The 26,391-nt window shown below is 37.8% G+C and overlaps 1 protein-coding gene across 1 annotated transcript in view; it reads left to right on the plus strand.

Moving 5' to 3' along the window:
• HECW1 (HECT, C2 and WW domain containing E3 ubiquitin protein ligase 1) overlaps window positions 1-26,391 on the plus strand; it is a 312,853-nt gene that overhangs the window by 126,466 nt on the left and 159,996 nt on the right. Inside the window, 1 exon segment of the mRNA XM_036862740.1 lies at window positions 20,170-20,245. Within this exon segment, the coding sequence (XP_036718635.1) occupies window positions 20,170-20,245 (76 nt within the window).

The following is a 26,391-nucleotide window of genomic DNA, read 5'->3' on the forward strand; positions in this document are numbered from 1 at the left end:
GGATCTTATCTCCCTGACCAGGGATCGAACCTGCACCCCTTGCTTTGGAAGAAGGTAGTTTTAACCACTGGACCTCCAGGGACATCCCGAAGAAAACATTTTAATCTTACAGTACAGTACCTTGAAAAGTACATTATTACAGTACAACAGCTGGCATACAGGGGCTGGCATCAAGTGAACAGGCAAGAAGAGTTACTGACTGGAGGAGGGAGAGGAGGTGGGAGATGGTAGAGCTGAAGGATCGTCAGCAATAGGAGATGGAGGGCAAGCTGCAACTTCACTCACACCTGACACTGATTGAACAGGTTCTGGCTCCTTGCTGGATTCAATTCTATCTACCCTCTTGAAAAACCGATCCAGTGATGTCTGGGTAGTAGCTCTATTTTTCTCGTCATAGATGACACGGTAGCACTGGATTGCATTCTGAATGGCTGCTGTAACCTTCGTGTACCGTTCTTAGTTCGGGTCAGAAACTAACAGTGCCTCCTCAAATAAGGAAAATCCGCTTGCTATTTCCTGCATCATGAATCTCTTCTGTTCTTCAGTTACTTCTTCCTCTTGTCTCTCTTCGTCCTTTCTCTGGGCCTCCAATTCCATCAGGTCTTTATTAGTAAGCTTCTCATGTTGCACAACAAGGAGTTCAATGAAGTTGTCCTCTTGCAGATCTAGCTCCAGCTTCTTGCTGAGTGTCACTAAGTTGCTGAAGATCTCTTTGGACTCATCCACCTTCTCAAATCCAGGAAAATCTTGAACAAACTGCGGGCAAAGGTTCTTCCAAACCCCATTCACAGTGATGGCCTCACTCCACTGTCGATTATTTTCACTTTTGTTTCCATCGTTATCATTTGGCACTTCTTAGCAGTACCAGCTACATCACTGCTGCTTTGATGCTTGCTTCCAGACATCTTGGGCTTGAAATAAAGATACTGTACTACTGTACCCTATACAATACAGCAAAGTACACAAAGCACAACCACTTGTAGAGGATGCATGCACGTGACAATGTACGCCAGACACGTGAACTAACTTACGTGATTGGATGTGCGAATGCACGTTCACATCTTTGAAAGTTCCAACTCTAAGGTTCGTATGTAGGGGACTTACTGTAACCTTATATACTCTTCTGCAGGCCACCAACAGATTTGGCTTTTTTTTTACGTAAAAAAAAAAAAAGTATTTTTACTTTCTGCAAGATGTTTCACTAACGAATACATTGTAATTTATCTAACATTCCCTTATTGATTAACCTTTAATTTCCCCTCCAATCTTTTGCTTTAAATAAACAAAGCTACAATAAATTTCCTTTTATACACAGTATTTCACACACAAATAAGTAAAGCTGTGATAAGTTCCTAGACGTGAAATTAATGGTCAATTGCCAGCTTTCTTGGGTGTATGCGTGTGTATCAATTAACATTCTCCCCAATAATGTATGAGGCTCCCTGTGTCTCCACACCTTTAGCCACTGTACCAGTTAACAGCCAATCGGATGCCATACCAATTACTTAGAGTTTCATATGGATAATTGTTAAACAGGTATAAAGCTGTTAAGAAGAGAAAACAAGAAGAGAATCCTAAGGTATCAGGGAGGTAGCAATTGCAAAAAGCAGCCACCATCTGTAAGGTTGGAGGAGCAAGTGAAGAGATTGAAATAATCAACTTAGAAGCTTAGAGGAGGGACCTCGCAGTATTGAAATGCAGACCTCTTTGGAGGAGGATTTTATTCAGCGGTGCTGTGAGCTTGGAGGAGGGACCCCATGGGCCCGGACCTGACCTCTGAGGTTACTGATGCTTCACTGAGATGGAAAAGGTCAGACTGAATCTTAAAGTGCTGGAAAAAACCCAAAACAGGATTCTGCTGCTGCAAAGGTGAAGCATTGACGCTGCAGGTGGAAACAGTTGCTGGGCTAACGTGGACCGGCACAGGAAGCAGAGAGGGCGGAGCTAGTCCCTTCTTCCTCTTTCAGCCTCCCTCTTCCCCTCTGGCATCTCCTATTGGCAGTGCCTGCGCAGGCGCCAGGTGGCAAAGCAGAGATGGGGTGAGCGGTCTCTGCTCCAGCGTCACAGTTTAGAAGGGTGGGAATGGAGTCGAAAGACAGCTCAAAACCTGGCAGGTCACGCTGGTAAGTTCTCAAACTTTTTGCTCATTGCCAACGTGACAGGTGAAAACTAAGAGCTTGTAGTTTTGATTAGCATTTTTTCTTATTGGGGCTGAGGTTGAATACCTCTTAATTTTTAGAATTGTTTGGTTTTCCTTTCTGTGAACTATCTTTTGATATGCTTTGTTCATGCTTCTTTTCCTTTGGTCGTCGTTTTTGTTTCTTAGACATGAAAGAAATTGGGCTTTTGAATATAATGTGAGTTGGAAATACTTGTGCAGGTTTCTCATTTATCTTTTGATATATGGTGGTTTTTCCTTGTATGCATTTTAATTTTTTCCAGAGTTGAGTTTATCAACGTTTTCTTTTTTGACTTCAGGGTTTTTCTTCACCTGTAGGAAGACCTTTTCAACTTTGAGATTTTAAAAATGTTCTTCCACTTTTTCCCTAATGCTCTTATGATTTTGGTTTTAAAATTTAAATATTTGATCATATTGGAATTTTTTTCTATTATATAATATGAGATATTAATCCAAATGTGTTTCCTTCTTCCGGATTTACTATCCAGATGTCCCAACACCATTTATTAAATAATCCATATTTTCTCCACTGATTTGAAAATTCACCTTTATTATAATTCCTGTATGGTTTTTTAAAAATTTTTTGGTCTATTTCTGGACTTTCTAGTCTATTTTGTTGCTATGGCTATTCATGTACTAGCACCACACTGTTTAGTTACTGTAGCTTCATTATATGGTTAAGTATCTTCTATAGCATTTTTTTCCTCATTATTTTCCCCTTTTAGAATCTTGTTTGTTCTTGATTTTTCTTTCTCCCATAGGAAAATTTGAGTCAGCTTCTCTAATTTTAAATCCTATGGGTAGTTTCACTGGGATCATATAAAAATAAAGATTAAGAAAGTGCTGAAATTGTTATCATGTTTATCATGTTGAAATTGTTATCATGTCAAGAACATGGTATACCTTTCAATATCTTTTTATTCTTTTGCATATTTCTTCAGTATATCCCAAGGTGCGTGCACTGCCTTTTTTCTCCTCATTTGCAGTCCTGTGCATCTTGACTTGGTGTCTTCCCACACCCCAATTTTACCTCCAGTGCATATGGAAGCCACACTTCATATATTGTGCTCAGAGTTATAGATATCTTGTGGTTTTATTGAAGACGGAGTTTGCCTTTTTGTTTTTCTTTTCCTTGTTGCTTTTGGGTGATTCATGAGATGATAGGGGGAACAGCTTTTCCCTCTTATTTAAAAAGCGGATGCTATTTCATTTACATGGTCAAATACTCTGGGATACCATCATATTGACTGCAAGAGATCCAGTTTTCATCACCAAATATTTCTGGGAATCTCTGAAATGCTAAATAGTTCACAAATATGCTTGGAATATCATTGCCACCTCAGCTAGGCATCTGTCTCTCAGGTACTTCTCAACCATCTACAGTTAGCATTTCTCTATCTCAAAACCAGGTGTTACCCCTTTCACCTATCCCACCTGTTTTCAACCTGGGGTAAATATTTACCTGGGCATATATGATGGCATTCCCAGGAGTAACAAGAACAATGATACCAGAGTCTCAGTTTCCATATGTTTGTTTTCCTGAAATTGATCTGCCTGAGAATATGCCAGTGGTCTGTAGGTTTTCTTTTCCAACTTCTCCTTTCACTCTTCCTCTTTCACACGTAGTTAAGGAAAGGCATCAGTCTCACCCGTTCTAGATCTTATTATGTGCATTGGCTTGGGGGTGGAAAAGCATCTAGGGAGCAACCAAGCAGGCACTTCAGAATCCTGGTGCTTGCTGAGAAAGTGAGTGGCTGCAGTGATTGCGGTGATTGCCATTTGCAGCTCAGGTGGTTCCAATTCTTGGCTCTCATTAGAGCTAAGGAAGACTTAAAGGGATTGTCAGTGGATAGGCAATGTAAATTAATTTTTACTGATTGATAACTATGTTTTTGTTTTGTACATAGCTTGTAGAGATGTAAAGAAAATGAAGAACGTTACTATAATAAAGCTCCTTGTATTTGCACCTACTTCTATATATGAACAGTTGTCTCAAATGCGTACATAAAAAGGAACAAAACTGGTGATAAACTGTCTAACTCTCGTAATAAAAGATGTTCATCTGTGTAGATATAAACTAATTTCTTTTATTACAGTATAGTTAATTTACAATATTGTGTTTCAGGTGTATAGCAAAGTGATTCAATTATATATACATTTTTTCAGATTATTTTCCATTATAGGTTTTTACAAGATATTGAATGTAGTTTCCTGTGCTATACAGTAAATCCTTGTTGCTTGTCTATTTTATGTAGTTTGTATCTGTTAATCCCATACTCCTAATTTATTCCTTCCCTCCCTCCCTTTCCCTTTTGGTAACCATAAGTTTCCTGTGTCTGTGAGTCTGTTTCTGTTTTGTATATATATTCATTTGTATTATTTTTTAGATTTCACATATAAGTGATATATAATATTTGTCTTTCTTTGCCTGACTTACTTCACTTAGTATGATATTCTCTAGGTCCATCCATGTTGCTGCAAATGGCATTATTACATTCTTTTTTATGGCTGAGTAATATTCCATTGTATATTGGGTACACCACATCTTAAACCAATTGTCTGTTGGTGGGCACTTGGTTGTTTCCATGTTTTGGCTGTTGTAAATAGTGCTGCTATGAAAAACAGGGTGAATATATCTTTTCTAATTAAAGTTTTTGTGTTTTTCTGGATATATGCCCAGGAATGGGATTGCTAAATCATGTGGTAACTCTATTTTTCGTTCTTTAAGGAATCTCCACACTGTTTTCCATAGTGGTTGCACCAATTTACATTCCCACCAACAGTGTAGGAGGGTACCCTTTTCTCCACACCCCCTCCAGCATTATTATTTGTAGACATTTTGGTAGTCATTCTGACCAGTGTGAGGTGATACCTCATTGTGGTTTTGATTTAAATTTCTCTAATAATTAGCCATGTTGAGCATCTTTTCCTGTGGCTGTTAGCTATCTGTATGTCTTCTTTGTAGAAATGTATATTTAGGTCTTCTGCCCATTTTTTGATTGTTTGTTTGTTTGATATTGAGTTGTATGAGCTGTTTGTATATTTTGGATACTAACCTTTTGTCGATTTCATCATTTGCAGATACTTTCTCCAATTCCATAGGTTGTCTTTTCATTTTGTTGATGGTTTTCTTTGCTGTGAAAAAGCTTATTATAAGTTTGATTCGGTCCCATTTGTTTATCATTGCTTTTAATTATTTTGCCTTGGGAGACTGATCTGAGAAAACATTGCTATGATTTATGTCTGAGAATGTTTTGCATACATTTTCTCCTAGGAGTTTTATGGTGTCATATCTAATATTTAGATCTTTGAACCATTTTGAGTTAATTTGTATATTTGGTGTGAGGGAGTGTTCTAATTTCACTGATTTACATGTAGCTCTCCAGCTTTCCCAACACCACTTACTGAAGAGACTGTACATTTTCTCCATTGTATATGCTTGCATCCTTTGTCATAGATTAGTTGACCATAGGTGTATGGGTTTATTTCTGGGCTCTTTATTCTGTTCCATTGATCTATATGCCTGTTTTTGTTCCAGTGCTACACTGTTTTGATTTCTGTAGTTTTCTATCATTGTCTGAAATCTGGAAGGGTTATGCCTCCAGCTTTTGTTCTTTTCCCTCAGGATTGTGTTGACAATTCTGGGTCTTTTGTAGTTCCATGTAAATTTTAGGATTATTCTAGTTCTGTGGAAAATGTCATGGGTATTTTAATAGGGGTTGCATTAAATCTATAGATTGCTTTGGGTAGTGTGGCCATTTTAACAGTATTAATTCTTCCAATCCAAGAGCATGGGATATCTTTCCATTTCTTTGAATCATCTTCAATTTCCTTTATCAGTGTTTTATAGTTTTCAGCATATAGATCTTTTACCTCTTTGGTTAAGTTTATTCATAGGTTTTTTTTTTTTTTTTTCCACACACACACACTGTATTTTATTTTTACAAGAGATAAATAGACTGACACCAAGCATTGTACATGGATGACCACAACAAAAGCAACAATGATTGCAATTACCAAACATGAAACACACTCATACTATGTCATAATATTGACATTTAGTCCAGTAATCCTCCACTGTAACAGCTCCTTTACTTTGCAGTGAAAATTGATTTGTATATTCTTTGCCTCTGAGTCCTTGCGGGATTTTTTTTTTTTTTTAATTCAGACAGAAAGTCACAAAAATTATACTCATCCTCATCAGTTCACTCAGTCCCATATAATTAATTTTTTTTTTCATCTTGATCTTTTGTTAGCACTTTTATGAGTTCATCAGTTTTTCATTAGAGTTCTGAAAATGCTTATTCATTCAGTTCAGCAGTACAGTCAGTTACCAGAAACCTGTACTTGTCAGAGTCTTTTCCATGAATTTCTTGAAGATGAAACCCTTTTATAGGAACATATTTGCAAAATCATCAGAGTACACCCAGAACTGTCTGTAAATGACAAAAGACTTAAAAATGACCACGGTTAAAGATTTGATGAAAGTTCATAATAATGCAGGTGACAAGAAAATTAGTTATTTCTGAGATATACATTTTAAAGTAATAACTAGGATTATTACTTATAACATTATACCAGAACATATAAGATTTTTAGAAATTTCATGTAATGTCTGAAACATTTATATTAACATATTTCCATACATATTTCCATACAAATACAAATATAAGATTTTTAGAAATTTCATGTAATGTCTGAAACATTTATATTAACATATTTCCATACATATTTCCATACAAATACAAATATAAGATTTTTAGAAATTCCATGTAATGTCTGAAACATTTATATTAACATATTTCCATACAAATAACCCAATGAAAGTTTAGTATTAGTTGTTTTGTTTGTTTTTTTATACTGCAGGTTCTTATTAGGCATCAGTTTTATACACATCAGTGTATACATGTCAATCCCAATCGCCCAATTCAGCACACCACCATCCCCACCTCACCGCAGTTTTCCCCCCTTGGTGTCCATATGTCCATTCTCTACATCTGTGTCTCAACTTCTGCCCTGCAAACTGGCTCATCTGTACCATTTTTCTAGGTTCCGCATACATGCATTAATATACGATATTTGTTTTTCTCTTTCTGACTTACTTCACTCTGTATGACAGTCTCTAGATCCATCCACGTCTCAACAAATGACTCAATTTCGTTCCTTTTTATGGCTGAGTAATATTCCATTGTATATATGTACCACAACTTCTTTATCCATTCGTCTGTTGATGGGCATTTAGGTTGCTTCCATGACCTGGCTATTGTAAATAGTGCTGCAATGAACATTCGGGTGCATGTGTCTTTTTGAATTACGGTTTTCTCTGGGTATATGCCCAGTAGCGGGATTGCTGGGTCATATGGTAATTCTATTTTTAGTTTTTTAAGGAACCTCCATATTGTTCTCCATAGTGGCTGTATCAATTTACATTCCCACCAACAGTGCAAGAGGGTTCCCTTTTCTCCACACCCTCTCCAGCATTTGTTGTTTGTAGATTTTCTGATGATGCCCATTCTAACAGGAGTGAGGTGATACCTCATTGTAGTTTTGATTTGCATTTCTCTAATAATTAGTGATGTTGAGCATCTTTTCATGTGCTTCGTGGCCGTCTGTATGTCTTCTTTGGAGAAATGTCTATTTAGGTCTTCTGCCCATTTTTGGATTGGGTTGTTTTTTTAATTTTGAGCTGCATGAGCTGTTTATATATTTTGGAGATTAATCCTTTGTCCGTTGATTCATTTGCAAATATTTTCTCCCATTCTGAGGGTTGTCTTTTCGTCTTGTTTATGGTTTCCTTTGCTGTGCAAAAGCTTTGAAGTTTCATTAGGTCCCACTTGTTTATTTTTGTTTTTATTTCCATTACTCTAGGAGGTGGATCAAAAAAGATCTTGCTGTGATTTATGTCAAAGAGTGTTCTTCCTATGTTTTCCTCTAAGAGTTTTATAGTGTCCAGTCTTATATTTAGGTCTCTAATCCATTTTGAGTTTATTTTTGTGTATGGTGTTAGGGAGTATTCTAATTTCATTCTTTTACATGTAGCTGTCCAGTTTTCCCAGCACCACTTATTGAAGAGACTGTCTTTTCTCCATTGTATATCTTTGCCTCCTTTGTCATAGATTAGTTGACCATAGGTGCGTGGGTTCATCTCTGGGCTTTCTATCTTGTTCCATTGATCTATGTTTCTGTTTTTGTGCCAGTACCATATTGTCTTGATTACTGTAGCTTTGTAGTATAGTCTGAAGTCAGGGAGTCTGATTCCTCCAGCTCCATTTTTTTCCCTCAAGACTGCTTTGGCTATTCGGGGTCTTTTGTGTCTCCATACAAATTTTAAGATGATTTGTTCTAGCTCCGTAAAAAATGCCATTGGTAATTTGATAGGGATTGCATTGAATCTGTAGATTGCTTTGGGTAGTATACTCATTTTCACAATGTTGATTCTTCCAATCCAAGAACATGGTATATCTCTCCATCTGTTGGTACCATCTTTAATTTCTTTCATCAGTGTCTTATAGTTTTCTGCATACAGGTCTTTTGTCTCCCTAGGTAGGTTTATTCCTAGGTATTTTATTCTTTTTGTTGCAATGGTAAATGGGAGTGTTTCCATAATTTCTCTTTCAGATTTTTCATCATTAGTGTATAGGAATGCAAGAGATTTCTGTGCATTCATTTTGTATCCTGCAACTTTACCATATTCATTAATTAGCTCTAGCAGTTTTCTGGTGGCAGTTTTAGGATTCTCTATGTATAGTATCATGTCATCCGCAAACAGTGACAGTTTTACTTCTTCTTTTCCAATTTGTATTCCTTTTATTTCTTTTTCTTCTCTGATTGCCGTGGCTAGGACTTCCAGAACTATGTTGAATAATAGTGGTGAGAGTGGACATCCTTGTCTCGTTCCTGATCTTAGAGGAAATGCTTTCAGTTTTTCACCATTGAGAATGATGTTTGCTGTGGGTTTGTCATATATGGCCTTTATTATGTTGAGGTAGGTTCCCTCTATGCCCACTTTCTGGAGAGTTTTTATCAGAAATGGGTGTTGAATTTTGTCAAAAGCTTTTTCTGCATCTATTGAGATGATCATATGGTTTTTATTCTTCAATTTGTTAATATGGTGTATCACATTGATTGATTTGCGTATATTGAAGAATCCTTGCATCCCTGGGATAAATCCCACTTGATCGTGGTGTATGATCCTTTTAATGTGTTGCTGGATTCTGTTTGCTAGTATTTTGTTGAGGATTTTTGCATCTATATTCATCAGTGATATTGGTCTGTAATTTTCTTTTTTTGTAGTGTCTTTGTCTGGTTTTGGTATCAGGGTGATGGTGGCCTCATAGAATGAGTTTGGGAGTGTTCCTTCCTCTGCAATTTTTTGGAAGAGTTTGAGAAGGATGGGTGTTATCTCTTCTCTAAATGTTTGATAGAATTCACCTGTGAAGCCATCTGGTCCTGGACTTTTGTTTGTTGGAAGATTTTTAATCACAGTTTCAATTTCATTACTTGTGATTGGTCTGTTCATATTTTCTGTTTCTTCCTGATTCAGTCTTGGAAGGTTATACCTTTCTAAGAATTTGTCCATTTCTTCCAGGTTGTCCATTTTATTGGCATAAAGTTGCTTGTAGTAGTCTCTTAGGATGCTTTGTATTTCTGCGGTGTCTGTTGTAACTTCTCCTTTTTCATTTCTGATTTTATTGATTTGAGTCCTCTCCCTCTTTTTCTTGATGAGTCTGGCTAATGGCTTATCAATTTTGTTTATCTTCTCAAAGAACCAACTTTTAGTTTTATTGATCTTTGCTATTGTTTTCTTTGTTTCTATTTCATTTATTTCTGCTCTGATCTTTATGATTTCTTTCCTTCTGCTAACTTTGGGTTTTGTTTGTTCTTCTTTCTCTAGTTGCTTTAGGTGTAAGCTTAGATTGTTTACTTGAGATTTTTCTTGTTTCTTTAGGTAGGCTTGTATAGCTATAAACTTCCCTCTTAGAACCGCTTTTGCTGCATCCCATAGGTTTTGGGTCGTCGTGTTTTCATTGTCATTTGTCTCTAGGTATTTTTTTATTTCCTCTTTGATTTCTTCAGTGATCTCTTGGTTATTTAGTAACGTATTGTTTAGCCTCCATGTGTTTGTCCTTTTTACGTTTTTTTCCCTGTAATTCATTTCTAATCTCATAGCGTTGTGGTCAGAAAAGATGCTTGATATGATTTCAATTTTCTTAAATTTACTGAGGCTTGATTTGTGACCCAAGATGTGATCTATCCTGGAGAATGTTCCGTGCGCACTTGAGAAGAACGTGTAATCTGCTGTTTTTGGATGGAATGTCCTATATATATCAATTAAATCTATCTGGTCTATTGTGTCATTTAAAGCTTCTGTTTCCTTATTTATTTTCATTTTGGATGATCTGTCCATTGGTGTAAGTGAGGTGTTAAAGTCCCCCACTATTATTGTGTTACTGTCAATTTCCTCTTTTATAGCTGTTAGCAGTTGCCTTATGTATTGAGGTGCTCCTATGTTGGGTGCATATATATTTATAATTGTTATATCTTCTTCTTGGATTGATCCCTGGATCATTATGTAGTGTCCTTCCTTGTCTCTTGTAACATTCTTTATTTTAAAGTCTATTTTATCTGATATGAGTATAGCTACTCCAGCTTTCTTTTGATTTCCATTTGCATGGAATATCTTTTTCCATCCCCTCACTTTCAGTCTGTATGTGTCCCTAGGTCTAAAGTGGGTCTCTTGTAGACAGCATATATATGGGTCTTGTTTTTGTATCCATTCAGCCAGTCTATGTCTTTTGGTTGGGGCATTTAATCCATTCACGTTTAAGGTAATTATCGATATGTATGTTCCTATGACCATTTTCTTAATTGTTTTGGGTTTGTTTTTGTAGATCCTTTTCTTCTCTTGTGTTTCCCACTTAGAGAAGTTCCTTTAGCATTTGTTGTAGAGCTGGTTTGGTGGTGCTGAATTCTCTTAGCTTTTGCTTGTCTGCAAAGCTTTTGATTTCTCCATCAAATCTAAATGAGGTCCTTGCCGGGTAGAGTAATCTTGGTTGTAGGTTCTTCCCTTTCATCACTTTAAGTATATCATGCCACTCCCTTCTGGCTTGTAGAGTTTCTGCTGAGAAATCAGCTGTTAACCTTATGGGAGTTCCCTTGTATGTTATTTGTCGTTTTTCCCTTGCTGCTTTCAATAATTTTTCTTTGTCTTTAATTTTGCCACTTTGATTACTATGTGTCTCGGCGTGTTTCTCCTTGGGTTTATTCTGTATGGGACTCTCTGCGCTTCCTGGACTTGGGTGGCTATTTCCTTTCCCATGTTAGGGAAGTTTTCGACTATAATCTCTTCAAATATTTTCTCTGGTCCTTTCTCTCTCTCTTCTCCTTCTGGGACCCCTATAATGCGAATGTTGTTGCGTTTAATGTTGTCCCAGAGGTCTCTTAGGCTGTCTTCATTTCTTTTCATTCTTTTTTCTTTAGTCTGTTCCGCAGCAGTAAATTCCACCATTCTGTCTTCCAGGTCACTTATCCGTTCTTCTGCCTCAGTTATTCTGCTATTGATTCCTTCTAGTGTAGTTTTCATTTCAGTTATTGTATTGGTCATCTCTGTTTGTTTGTTCTTTAATTCTTCTAGGTCTTTGTTAATCATTTCTTGCATCTTCTCAATCTTTGCTTCCATTCTTATTCCGAGGTCCTGGATCATCTTCACTATCATTATTCTGAATTCTTTTTCTGGAAGGTTGCCTATCTCCACTTCATTTAGTTGTTTTTCTGGGGTTTTTTCTTGTTCCTTCATCTGGTACATAGCCCTCTGCCTTTTCATCTTCTCTATCTTTCTGTAACTGTGGTTTTTGGTCCACAGGCTGCAGGATTATAGTTTTTCTTGCTTCTGTTGTCTGCCCTCTGGTGGTTGAGGCTATCTAAGAGGCTTGATGGGAGGCTCTGGTAGTGGGTAGAGCTGACTGTTGCTGTCAGGTTTTTTTTTTTTAATGTGATTTTAAATGGGATCTTTTTTTTTTAACTTTCTCATTCTGGTATTTCATTGTAAGTGCAAAGAAATGCAACAGATTTCTGTATGTTAATCTTGTATCCTGCTACTCTGCTGAATTTGCTTATCAGCTCTAGTAGTTTTTGTGTGGAGCCTTTAGGGTTTTATGTATGTAGTATCATGTCATCTGCAAATAATGACAGTTTTACCACTTCCCTTCCAATTTGGATACCTTTTATTTCTTTTTCTTGTCTGATTGCTGTGGCTAGGACTTCCAATACTATGTTGAAGAGAAGTGGTGAGAGTGGGCATCCTTATCTTGTTCTAGATTTTAGCAAGAAGGTTTTCAGCTTTTCACCACTGAGTATAATATTGGCTGTGGGTTTGTCATAAATGGCTTTTATTACGTTGAGATATATTCCGTCTATACTCACTTTGAATTTTATCCAATGGATGTTGAATTTTATCAGATGGTTGAGTTTTATCAAATGGTTTGTCTGCATCTCTTGAGACGGATCAAGAATGGATGTTGAATTTTATCAAACGGTTTGTCTGCATCTCTTGAGATGATCATATGGTTTTGGATATTGAATTTTATCAAATGGTTTGTCTGCATCTCTTGAGATGATCATATGGTTTTGTCTCGCCTTTTGTTACTATGTGTTGTATCACATTGATTTGCGTTATGTCAAACCATCCTTGTGACCCTGGAATGAATCCAACTTGATCATGGTGTATGGTCCTTTTTATGTATTGTTGGATTCAGTTTGCTAATATTTTGTTGAGATTTTTTTTGCATCTATATTCATTAGAGATATTGGCCTGTAATTTTCTTTATTTGTAATGTCTTTGGTTTTGGTATCAAGATGATGGTGGCTTCATAGAATGACTTTGGGAGTTTTCCCTCCTCTTCAGTCTTCTGGAATAGTTTAAGGATTGACATAAGTTCTTCTTTTAGAATAGTTTGAGAAGGATTGGTATAAGTTTTTCTTTGTATGTTTGGTAGAATTCCCCAGGGAAGCCATTTGGTCCTGGACTTTTGTTTGCAGGGAGTTTTTGTTTGTTTGTTTTTTGTTTTGTTTTGTTTTTACAGATTCTATTTTGCTTTGTGATTGGTCTGTTCAAATTATCTATTTCTTCTTGACTCAATTATGGCAGGCTATATGTTTCTAGAAACTTCTCTGTTTCTTCTAGCTTGTCTAGTTTGTTGTCATAGTAGTCTTTTATGATTTTCTATATTTCTGCCATATCAGTTATTATTTTTCCTCTTTCATTTCTTATTTTGTTTATTAGGCTCCTCTCTCTCCTTGGTGAGCTTGGCTAGAAGTTTGTCAATTTTTTTGCCTATTCAAAAAAGCAGCTCTTGGTTTTATTGATCTTTTCTATTGTTTTTTAAATTTCTATTTTATTTATTTCCTCTCTGATCTTTATTATTTCCTTCCTACTGCTGACTTTGGGTTTTGTTTGTTCTTTTTCCTGTTCTTTTAGGTGTTAGGTTAGGTTATTTGAGATTTTTCTTGAGGAAGGCCTCAAGGTTGTTTCTTGAGGAAGGCCTGTATCACTATGAAGTTGCCTCTTAGAACTGCTTTTGCTGCATCCCATAAATTTTGTAAGGTTGTGTTTTCATTATCATTTGTCTCAAGGTATTTTCTGATTTCCTCCTTGATTTCATTGTTGACCCATTGGTTTTTTTAATAACATATTGTTTAATCTCCATGTGATTGTGGGGTTTTTTCCTGTTTTTCTTTCTGTGGTTGATTTCTAGTTTCATACCATTGTTGTCAGAAAAGATGCTTGAAATAATTTCTGTCCTCTTAAATTTGTTGAAGCTTGTTTTGTGTCCTAGTATCTGGTAAATCCTAGAGAATGTTCCATGTGCACTTGAAAAGAATTTGTATTCTGAGTTTTTTGGATGTAGTGTCCTGCAGATATCAATAAGTCCAATGGTTCTGCTGTGTCTTCTAGGATCTCTGTTGCCTTATTGATTTTCTGTCTGGAAGATCTGTCCATTGATGTCAGAGGGGTATTAAAGTCTCCTACTATAATTGTATTCCTGTCAGTTTCTCCCTTTATGTCTGCTAGTATTTGTTTTATATATCTAGGTGCTCCTATACTGGGTGCATATATGTTAACAAGTATAATATCCTCTTCTTGTATTGATCCCTTTATCATTATATAGTGTCCTTCTTTGTCTTTCTTTCAGAACTTTGTTTTAAAGTCTATTTTGTCTGATATGAGTGTTGCTACCTCTGCTATCTTGTTGTTTATATTTGCATGAAATATCTTTTTCTATCTCCACTTTCAATCTATCTGTGTCTTTTGGCCTAAAGTGGATCTCCTGTAGGCAGCATATTGTAGGTTCTTAGTTTGTTTATCCAGTCTACTATTCTGTGTCTTTTGATTGGGGTATTTAGTCCACTGACATTTAAAGATATTATTGATAAGTATGTATTTATTGCCATTTTAAACCTTGTTTTCCAGTTGATTTTGTAGTTCTTCCTTGTTCTTCTTTGAACAAACTTTGTTCTTTTTATTTTTCCTTTTGTGGTTTGATGGTTTTCTTTTGTATTAAGCTTGAGTTCCTTTCTTTTTTATTTTTGTGAATCTATTGTATATTTTTGATTTGTGGTTACCTTGGTTTTCAAGTGTAACCCATAGCTATATCTACTTGGTTAGACTGATAGTCATCTAAGTTCAAACACATTTTTTTAAAATCCACACTTTTTAACTCCCCTCTCCCACATTCTGTGGTTTTGATGTCCTATTTTACATCTTCATGTTTGTCCTTTTGCTATTTATTGAGGTTATGATCACTTTTACAAAAATGGTTTTATTTTTTAATCTATGTACTGGCTTATTTAAGTGATCTTCAGTCCTTTTATATATTTGCCTTTCATATTGTGATTTTTCCCTTTCCTATAGATTTTTGCTTCCTTTCAATTTAGAGAAGACCTTTCAATATTTCTTTTATTATAAGTTTAGTATTACTGTATTTTTTAGTTTTTGCTTGTCTGAGAAATTCTTTATCTCTCCTTGTATTCTGAATGGTAATCTTGCTGGGTAGAGTACCCTAGGTTGCAGGTTTTTCCCTTTCAGAACTTTGAATATATCATGCTACTCCCTTCTGGCCTACAAAGTTTCTGTAGAGAAATCAACTGATAGGCTTATGGGGGTTCCCTTGTAACTGACTCTTTGTTTTTCTCTTGGTGCTCCTCTCTTTATATTTAACTTTTGCCATTTTAATTATGATATGTCTTAATGTGGGCTTGTTTGTGTTCCTGTACCTGGATACCTGTTTCCTTCTTTAGGTTTGGGAAGTTTTCAGCCATAATTTCTTCAAATACATTTTTTCATTTTCTATCCCCTTCTCTCTTTCTTCTCCTCCTCGAACCTGTATTATGTGTAGGTTGGCACACTTCATATTATCCCATAGATCTTGTTCATTGCTTTCATTTTTTTCATTTGTCTTTCTGTCTGCTGTTTTTTTTGAGTGATTTCCATTATTCTGTCTTCCAGATCACTTATTCATTATTATGTGCTATTAAGTCAGCTGTTCATTGCTTTTAGATCAGTTTTTATCTTGGCAATTGAGTTATCTAATATTGATTGGTTCCTCTTTATAGTTTCTAGTTCATTGTTACAGTGATCTGCATTTCTATTGGTAGTATTTATTAATTCCTTTAGCGTTTCTATTACTTCCTTTTTCAACTTGGGGTCCAGTAGCCTGGAGAGGTATTTCATTTTTGTTTTTTCAGGGGATTTTTCTTGTTCTTTTAATTGGGAGTAGTTCCTCTGCTTTTTCATTTCTCTGTCTCTATGAATGTAGGAGAAATAGTTATCTATTGTGGTCTTGAAGTGCTGTTTTTATGTGAGAGCATCCCGGTGTAGATTGTGTCAGTCCAATATTTTTGGTGTGAGGGCTATTTCCTCAGTGTGCTGACCATTATCCCCTTGATAGGAGGTGTGATTCATGTGGTATCCAGAGCCTGCAGATGTTGGGTGGGTCCTCCTCTTTGCTGCATGGCTGTCACAGCCTTGTCAGGGGCAGGGTCTGCTCCCTAATTGTTGGAGTAGAAGCCCTGAGGGTTGGGTTTTATAAGGTTCCATTGCCCTATGTCCTATGTCCCCAAGGAGGTGAGCACAGAATCCATTGAGGCCCGTGTGGTCACAGCAAACCTATGCACTGCCCATGCAGGTATCTGCGGTTTTGCACATAAGCAGCCCAAGGTCACTTCCCTTTCTCTGTTGTGTTCATCCCAGACCCTAGTGCTAGGCTGGCGGTGGGGCCGGGACATTGTGACTGCAGGAATCGAGGCGGTTGTGCTGCTGCCTGGGACCCGGGCTGCCTCTATGGTAGGGCTCTCTCTGGACCTTTTCACCGAGATCTGGCTCCAAGCTGCCATGTGAGGAGTGCACTCACCAGGAAAGGAACTGCTGCATACTCCTCCCCAGGGGCTGCCCACCAGGGTAACTGATATCTGAGTCCATTATCAGTCTTCCACAAAGCCCACCAACAGCCAGAGTCGCACTTTGCTGTGAGCACAGACAGTGGGGCTTCATTGGCGGACCTGTGCCCCACCCGGCACCACTCTGATAGTAGGGCTCCAATGGTGAACGCACATCCTATCTCAAGTGCACTAACCATGGCAGCCTGGACCACACTCCAGGCCCTCTAGGCTGTCTCTGTGCAGCTAGACCAAGTCCTCTCCCAGGGTTCTTCCACCCGAGTTTTAGTGCCTAGCTGCTGCGTGAACTAGCAGCCCCACCCAGCATGCATTTTGGGCTGGGAGGTACAGAGAGGTGGCAGCCATGAACACCAGTCTCTCTCTGCCCTTATTGCTAGCAAGCCAGCATGCAGACACTCCTTGCAAGTGGAGTACAGGCTCCTCCAGCTTCCTATCTGTCCCAGCAGACCTCCCAGCAGACAGGGATTTCTCAGAGCAAGAGCCTTCCTTTGCGGCCCTCCCTCCTTCACAGATCCCTTCCAGGAGCGCCAGTCCCATCCTGATCCCCTTTTTTTTTTATCCTACCCAGTCACATAGGGATCTTTCTTGCAGCTTTGGTTGTATAAGGGATCTTCTGCCAGTTTCCGGTTGGTTTTCTGTGAGAATTGTTCTGCATGTAGATGTAATTTTCACTGTTTGTGGGGGAGGTGAGCCCCACACCCTCCTGCTCTACCCCCTTGATCCCCCCCCTCCCCCAGCAGATTCAGCCTTGAATCTGTTAAACCATTTGTCAAGTAGGCTTGGTTGTGGAAATAAGTTGTGTGCAGAACACGGTGACACTGTGCACTGCGTCTGAGCGGGGACATCATGACCCAGCACCCAGGGCTTGGAATAACAACTGGGCATCAGACAGGCTGAAAAGCCGAGAGAATGTGCAGACCTGAGAAGATGAGCAATTCCCTGATGTGCCCCTCAGTCTTAGGTTGTTCCAGGGTGAGACTATTTTTCCTGAGTCTTCACACCATTTTCACAGTCAGTAAATGGTAGAGCATATCTCTGTGAGTGCAGCAGATTTCTGAACCTCAGACCAGCCTCTGGAACTCATCTTGAACAAAAAGCCAGGATGCAAAACCTTCCCAAACATCTTTACTTCCTGGAAAATGTTTATCACCTGTTGCCTCCCCCTTTGTATTATCAGTCTGGCACTGACATGACTTGATAAATAATGTTAGCAAAAAGCCATGAGTTAGGGAAATTTTTATGAAGTTTTAAATGTGTGTCTCCCTTCTGAACTTAGTAGCTTCTGAAAAATATACATTATCTTTTTGTCTACAGACTTGTTTCGATGCAATAAATATGAAGGACCTTTTTGTAAATACCTTGAATTTCCAGCAGAAAAATATTTAAATACGAGGGATCAAAATTATGTTTTAAATAAGAAGGAACAGATGTACTATTCTTTGTTATCATTGCAAGTTTAAGCTCGTTTAGACTAGCATGAAATGTGCAGTTTAATCCTACCTTTGAAACAGTGTAAAATCAAGGCTCTATTAAAAGTATACTTTTTGTTGTGCCCTCAAGGAACTTATCTGAGATGGAACAAGCTAGATGCTGACATCTTTAAACTAGAATTAAGAACAGTCAATTGTAATTGTCCCACATAGGCAGGTACGTCACTGTAAGGGAGTGTGGCCAGCCTGCCCAAGTCTCCCATGGCCTTTGCTCAGGCATAGATTTGAAAATGAAGAAAAGTCCTCAACATGAAGGAATTTTGAACTCTGATTAGGCCCATGCACATTGGCCACTTTGAGAGCTAGGAGAATTGTCCAGCCTGAGGATGCAGTCTCTGAACTGTTGACCTCTGCTGCTCGGGGTCAGCCAGGCAAAGAGAAGAACAAACACAGACTGGGAAGGAGCAGGCTGTCCAGTGTGAAGAGGGCTGATACTTCAGCCCAACCAGCGTTCTGACTCACCCCATTCCATATGTCACCCACATTTGTTCCCTCTGCTGGGCAGCCCAGCATCCCATCCCCGAAATGCCTCTTGCATGTGGGCCTAAAAGCAGACTTACTGAGAGGATTGGCACACGAGCTGCAGCCGAGCATGTAGGCCTGCCAGGGGCACCTGCTTTACGAGGAGGTGTTCTAATAATCCCTTTGTATTCTCCTTGGGAGAAAGCTGTGAGCCCTAGTGATGCCCAGTCATTACTCCCAGTCCCACGTAAGGCAAGATGATGGTCACATCCAGTCACAACTCTTCCAGCATCAAGAATACTGAGAGAGGGGCTTCCCTGGTGGTGCAGTGGTTGAGAATCTGCCTGCCAATGCAGGGGACATGGGTTCGAGCCCTGGTCTGGGAAGATCCCACATGCCGCAGAGCAACGAGGCCCGTGAGCCACAACTACTGAGCCTGCGCGTCTGGAACCTGTGCTCTGCAACAAGAGAGACCGCGATAGTGAGAGGCCCGCGCACCGCGGTGAAGAGTGGCCCCCACTTGCCGCAACGAGAGAAAGCCCTCGCACAGAAACGAAGACCCAACACAGCCAAAAATAAATAAATTAATTAATTAAAAAAACAAAAACAAAACATTAAAAAAAAAAAAAGAATACTGAGAGGAAGTAGAAAGAGAGCAAACCCACAGAACCTCGAAACAGAGAGACTTTGAGCAAGAGGTCATCGAGCTCTCCATTTTTTGCTTCTTCAGTACAGATTATCTTCTAAAAAGTGGACACTGTATGGATTTGCTTAATGCTCAGATTTGTATATTATTTTCTGCAAATATATAACATATGCAAAGGTAACTGCCTTTGAATAAATACTCAGAATCATTTCTGAGTAAAACTTGCCTGGAAGAGAATGGAAGCAAGGACTCTAGCTGCTTTGATTAATCCATTAACAGATAAATATTGAGCAATGATGGAAAGTAGAAGATTTTGGCAACCTGGTTTGCAAATACCTACTAGACGAAGATAACCCATGTAACAACTGTGTTCTGAAACATCCCAGGAAGGCAGTTAAATAAAGAGCCCTCAGAGTAGCTTCTTAATGCCATGCTCAGTCTCCTCCCTAATAAACAGAATTTCCTGGAACTCTCTGGTTAGTAATACAGATCAGAAGGAATGAAGACACAGCAGTTTAACGCTATAATTTGCTAATGGAAACATATTGTAATTACAACAGTAAACATCTATTGACCTATCATTCTACTGCCTTAGGTTCTGCTTTAATAAAAACCTTTTGCAAATTTGAATGTGAAAAGACATGGTTTACATAAGTGGTTATAAAGAGCCTCTATTATTACAGTAATTATTTTTGTTGGTTTCCATTTCTCTGAAAAGTACCCCTCATCCCCACTAGCATTTCCCACTCTATTACTGGGAAAGACATTAGGTTGCTAAAAGCTTCTTTTAATCAGTAGTAGCCTAATGAAATCACAATGCTACTGTCTTTGTATTCTGTAGCTACAGAAATAACTGTGATTAAGCATGTTTGTATTGGAGCATGAGTATCTATTTCAATGCTTCTTTTGCTTGTCTCCCATTTTCTGTCTTCTTACAGATTTTTAAAAGTATTGGCTCTGATGAGACTGTGCAAGGGCAAGGAAGTCGGAGGCTGATCAGCTTTTCTCTCTCAGGTATGTATTGCTCATATGAAGGCCTTGTGGAGTGAATAAGAATGTCAGTCAACAGTCAGGAGACCCCTTCAATTTGACTCTTATCTATAAGTTACTCAACCTCTCTGTGCCTCAGTTCCTCCATCTGTAAAACAAAATTTTAAAATATCCGCTCCATTCCCCTGTTGACTAAAAATTATGCACAACCTAAAAGTTGAGAGTTATGTTTTATTTGGTGGGAATTTTTAGGACTTCAAGCCGGGAAGGTAGCATCTCAAGTAACCCCGAGAGAACTACTCAGAGGAGGCGAGGGTGGGACTAGGATATATAGGAGTTTTGCAACAAAGGGCAGGTAGTCTGAATGTCAAAAGATTATTGTTAAGTAAAGAAAACCAGATGATCTCAAGTTAAAGCATTTAGTGCTTTTCTGTGTTTGGGAAGATGCAAGAGTCTGCATTCCTTTGATATGCACCTCAGCTATCTGGGGCCAGTATCCTGTGTTTTCATATCCTGAGTTTCCTCAGGGCTCACCAACTCACCATGGGTGGTGGCTGCAGTCGCTGATGACTGTGACATCCTTTGTTTACTGATATGGCAGGAAACATTCCATTTCTCACCCCTTGACCTCATAAGGGTACAAGAGGATTCAATAAGGAATAGATGCATTCCTTAGATGAGATGAGATGATGAGAAGAGAAGCTATCATCCTACTTTTCCTTCATGGCTAACTAGCAGTAATTGAGAGTTTATAAAGTGGAGGTAGGGGAAAGCCTGAGGCAAGAAGCAGCTAGCAGACCCTTGGTCTAAATAAAATCTCACATGAAATCCAGTTGGTAAAACAGATTAAAAACTGAGCTGCTCAGAAAAGTACACTTGTGGAAAGATCAGTGAAATCCAAAAAAAAACCTGTCATTCAGTTAATCATAATTAGTTAATAGTTAAGAGTAATTTAGTTAACTTTTTAGTTTTCATCACGTACCATAGTTCCATAACCTGTTAACAGTAAGGGAAACTGGGTAGACTCTTCTTTGAATCTAATATAATTTCAAAATTAAAACTATAAAGAAAAACTGAGTTGCTCTGGCTAAACTGATATACAGAGTTCAGAGCCCCATGCACTCAATTTCACCCTAAGTGGTCTTTGCGAACACACAGTGGCATGAAGCTGTAAGGCACAGAACTGTTCAGCACAGTTTGAAAACTATTGCTTAGCTTATTATCAAACCAGCAAATATTGTAGGCCATAAATATCAGAGATCTGAGATCACAGAAATGAAGTTCATGAGTGTCCTTGGGAGATGGACGGTCAACTGAGGCTTTTCATGTCTAAGTGAGTCCCCAGTAAAGCAAACGTGTGTCTAAAAATCCATTGATAAGTGATAATAACAAGGTTAATATACAAAAAGTCAGTCTCTTTCCTATATACCAGCAATGAACAAATGGAATTTAAGTTAAAAACGCAATACCATTTACATTAGCACCTCCCAAAATGAAATACTTAGGTATAAATCTAACAAAATGTTGATATGTTCAAGATGTTTATAGGGAAAACTACAAAACTCTAATGAATTAAATCAAAGAAGAACGAAATAAATGGAGATATATTCCATGTTCATGGATGGGAAGACTTAATATTGTAAAGATGTCAGGTCTTCCCAAACTAATCTATAGAATCAGTGCAATCCCAATCAAAACTCCAGCAAGTCATTTTGTGAATTCTGACAAACTGATTCTAAAATTTATAATGAGAGGCAAAAGACCCAGAATAGCCAACACAATGTTGAAGGAGAATATCAAAGTTGGAGGACTGATGCTACACAACTTCAAGACTTACTATAAAGCTGCAGTAATCAAGACAGTGTGGTACTGGTGAATAAAAGAAAAAAACAGAAAAATAGATAAATGAAATAGACTAGAGAGCCCAGAAATAGACCCCCATATAGTCAGCTGATCTTTGGAATATGAGCAGAGACAATACAGTTGAGCAAAATAGTCCCTTCCATAAATGGTGCTGGAACAACTGGACATCCACATTCAAAAAAAAATGAATCTAGACACAGACCTTATACCCTTCACAAAAATTAACTCAAAATGGATCATAGACCTAAATGTAAAACATAAAACTCCTAGAAGATAACATAGGAGAAAACCTAGATGACCTTGGGTAGGGTGGTGCCTTTTTAGATACAACACCAAAGACACAATGCATGAAAAAAAAAATTGATAAGGTGGACTTCATTAAAATTAAAAACTTCTGTTCTGCAAAAGACAATGTCAAGGGAATGAGAAGACAAGCCACAGACTCAGAGAAAATATTTGCAAAAGACACATCTGATAAAGGACAGTTAATCCAAAATATACAAAGAACTCTTAAAACTCAACAATATGAAAACAAACAACCCAGTTGAAAAATGGGCCAAAGATCTTATCATCTTGTCAGACATCTCACCAAAGAAGCTATACAGATGGCAAGTAATCATATGAAACGGTACTCCACATCATATGCCATTAGGGAAATGCAAATTAAAACAACAACTAGATACCAGCTATGTACCTATTGGAATAGCTAAAATCCAGAACACTGAAAACACCAAATGCTGGTGAGGACGTGGAGCAAAAGGAACTCACAGTTATTGCTGGTGGGAATGCAAAGTGGCACAGACACTCTGGAACACAGTTTGGTAGTTTCTTTCAAAACTAAACATTCTCTTACCACATGACCCCATGATCACATTCCTTGGAAATTACCCAAATGGAGTAATTTTCATACAAAAACCTAACACATATGTTTATAGCAGCTTTATTTATGATTGCCAAAACTTGGAAGCCATCAAGATGTCTTTCAGTAGCTGAATGGATAAATAAACCATGGTACATTCAGATAATGGAATATTATTCAGTGCTAAAAATAAATGAGCTATCAGGCCATGAAAAGACACGGAGGAGTCTTGAACGCATATTACTCATTGAAAAAAGCCAATCTGCAAAGGCTACGTACTGTATGATTTCAACTATATCACACTCTGGAAAATGTAAAACTATGGAGATGATAAAAAGATCAGTGGTTGCTGGGAGATAGGGGAAGGAGAGATGAATAGGCAGAGAACAGAGGATTTTTTAGGGCAGTGAAAATACTCTGTATGATATAGTAATTATGGATACATGTCATAATGCATTTGTCAATGCCCAGAGAGTGTACAATGCCAAGAGTGAATTGTAACGTAAACGATGGATTTTGGGAAAGGAAGTAAAGTATCTCTCAACTGTGATTATGATGTGTCGATGTAGGCTCATCAGTTATAACCAATGTACCACTCCGGTAGGGGATGTTGATAATGGGGGAGGCAATGCATGTGTGGGCAGGCAGTATATGGGAAAATCTCTGTACTTCCTTTTAATTTTGCTATGAATCTACAGCTACTCTAAAAAATTAAGTCTTAAAAGAAACCCATTGACAACATTAGCATGTGTCTGTCTAGGTTTAAAAAGAAAAGAAAAAAGAAGAAACTCAATACTTTTGTATTACTAGGACAGAAAGCTAACAACTCCTGATTTGTTATTCTTATGTTCCCATTGAAATGCTTGATAACAATTATTTGTACAAACCTTCAGAAGCAGTAGAAACCAGGAAAACTACTCTACTGTCTGCCAGAAATGAAGAATTTTCTAACCAAAGCTCACTAAAATCCTAAAGCCTAAGAGGGATGCCATACAGGATGGACAGCATGGGGCTGGGGAAGGAGACGAAATATCCATTCACTGGTTCCCATTTTGGCTCTACCATGTAGACATGGGCTCACACACTCACCACAGGAAAGGAAACCATGCCCGCCACCACCACCACCACCAGCTTGGTACAAAAAGCTACTTTATAAGGTGATCAGGATGGACTCATCTCCTACAGCCCCCAATATATCATTTTTCTTACACTTATCTCAAGGCAAAAATTGCCAGCAATGAAATGTGACTGGAGATGTAAAATTAGCAACTAAAGAAGCAATCCTGGAATGGTCGTGGAAATATAATACTTAGTAGTTGAATATGTATATGTTTAATTCACTACGTCTGTCAAGGAAAAATAAAAGTAAATACTGCTTAAAGTAGCATAATAAATTCCATGCCTCAAAGAAAGATGTGATAAAAAGATCATCAAATCTACAGCTAAGCAAAGCCCACAAAGTATCAAAAAGTTGACTAGATGCTGGTCATCTCTAGGTGTAAAAGTAGGGATGAGGATTCCAACAGCAGCTCGTTGGACAACCAAACTAACTAAAGATGGACAATACCAGGGGTACACAACCTACTCACGGATAAAGAATAGACATTGTGACTTGAAGAATGTGTGGAGAATAGATTCTACCTTAAAAAAAAAAAAAAGTTGAAGGACATAACACTCAAGAGGAAAAAGACAAGTATTTTGTTGGCAAATATCTGCTCAAGAGAAATAAGGGATTTATCACTCGTCTGCTTGTAGTCTATAAAATACAGGAAAGTGCAGGACCTATTAAGTAAGAGGTCTAGGATGAAGAAAAATAGTAAGGGATTTCTCTGAAGTTCTTTGAAGCTAAAAGAAAGTCAAGTGTATCTGTTTCCTGTTGCTGCTGTAACAAACTACCACAAAGTTAGTGGCCTGAAATAAGACACATGTATTCACTCAGTTCTGGAGATCAGAAGTCCAAATGAATCTTAAGGGACTAAAATCCGGGCGTCGACAGGCAGGGCTGGTTCTCTTCTGGGGTCTCCTGAGAAGAATCCGCTCCTCATCTCTTTCAGCTTCTAGAGTCTACCTGCATGTTTTGGCTCGTGGCTGCATCACTCTCTCTGCTGTGTTGTCACATCATTTTCTCCTCATTTTGCCCCTCCTTCCTCCATTTTATAGAGACTCTTATAATTACATTGGGCCTAACTGGATAATCCAGGCTAATCTCTCCATCTCAATAAAGATCCTTCACCACATCTGCAAAGTCCCTTTTACCATGTAAGGTGACATATTCACAGGTTCCAGGGATTAGGTCATGGTCATCTGTGAGGGACCATTTTTCTGTCTATCATAGTCAAGGAGAGATTTAAAATAAATTCTAAAAGGTGCAATCACAGAATTCAAAGTGAGCTTTGAGAGCTTTTAGAAAACAGTAAGAGCGTACTCACCACTACAGAATTAGAATCAATGATACGGTAGACTGACTTGAGATTCTCTCCTAGAAAACATAGAAGAAGGGTCAGACCTAAAAAGGATAAGGAAGTGAAAAGATGGATGGCATATACAGAACCAATTCATAGATATTTAATGTTTTTGATGAAATGATCAGAACAAATTGAAAGGAAATAATAGGAGAAAGGTTTCTTGAGTTGAATGTGATTTTGAATCTTTAAATTAGACTATAAGGTGCTGAGGGAAAAAATGTATGTACAGAGACCAACATCTAGACAAATGCCAATTTTTTTAAAGAAATTTTCAAATGCAGACACAGTAGACATCTGAGTGGAAAACGCGTGATACTTACAAAAGAATAAACCTCATGTTAATTTCAGACTTGTCTTCTTATCATACAGAATGCTAAAATCATGAAACAAAGGCTACAGAGTTTTAAGGGTAGCATGTTTTAGCCAAAGATTTCTGTGCCCACCAGGTTGTCATTTATGTAAGAAGGCAAGAGAAACACATTCTCAGGATTGCTAGGGCTCAAAGAACTTCACCCTTGCATCTTATCTGAAAGTAATATGTGAACATCCACGCCAGCATACAGAGAGATAAATTTAAGAAAACTCAAGAACTGGAGATACTGCATATAATTGGACTGCTTTTCTTTTTAGAATTTAAAATGAGAAATAACCAGAAAGATAGATCATGGAATTGTCTCCTCTGGAAATTTTCCAGAATAGAGTAGACATGTCAAAGCAAGACTGTTGATGCAAATGCTTTACTTCTCAAATCTGTTTATATATTCAGTTTTTACCACTCCTTGGTGGTAATAAATTTCCTGTGTAACTACTATCCCTTTAATTTTCAGTGAATTAACACTGTAACCTTAAAAATCATAAATGCAAATACAGATTTTTTTCACAAGTATTGGAGACAATTTAAATATTCAAAATTACCACAGAGCCAAATAATGAAATACTATATACTGTTTAAGAATTATGTATACAAAATGTTCTAAAAGACA

Source organism: Balaenoptera musculus, chromosome 9, assembly GCF_009873245.2.
Source record: "Balaenoptera musculus isolate JJ_BM4_2016_0621 chromosome 9, mBalMus1.pri.v3, whole genome shotgun sequence".
Classification (NCBI taxonomy): Eukaryota; Metazoa; Chordata; class Mammalia; order Artiodactyla; family Balaenopteridae; genus Balaenoptera; species Balaenoptera musculus.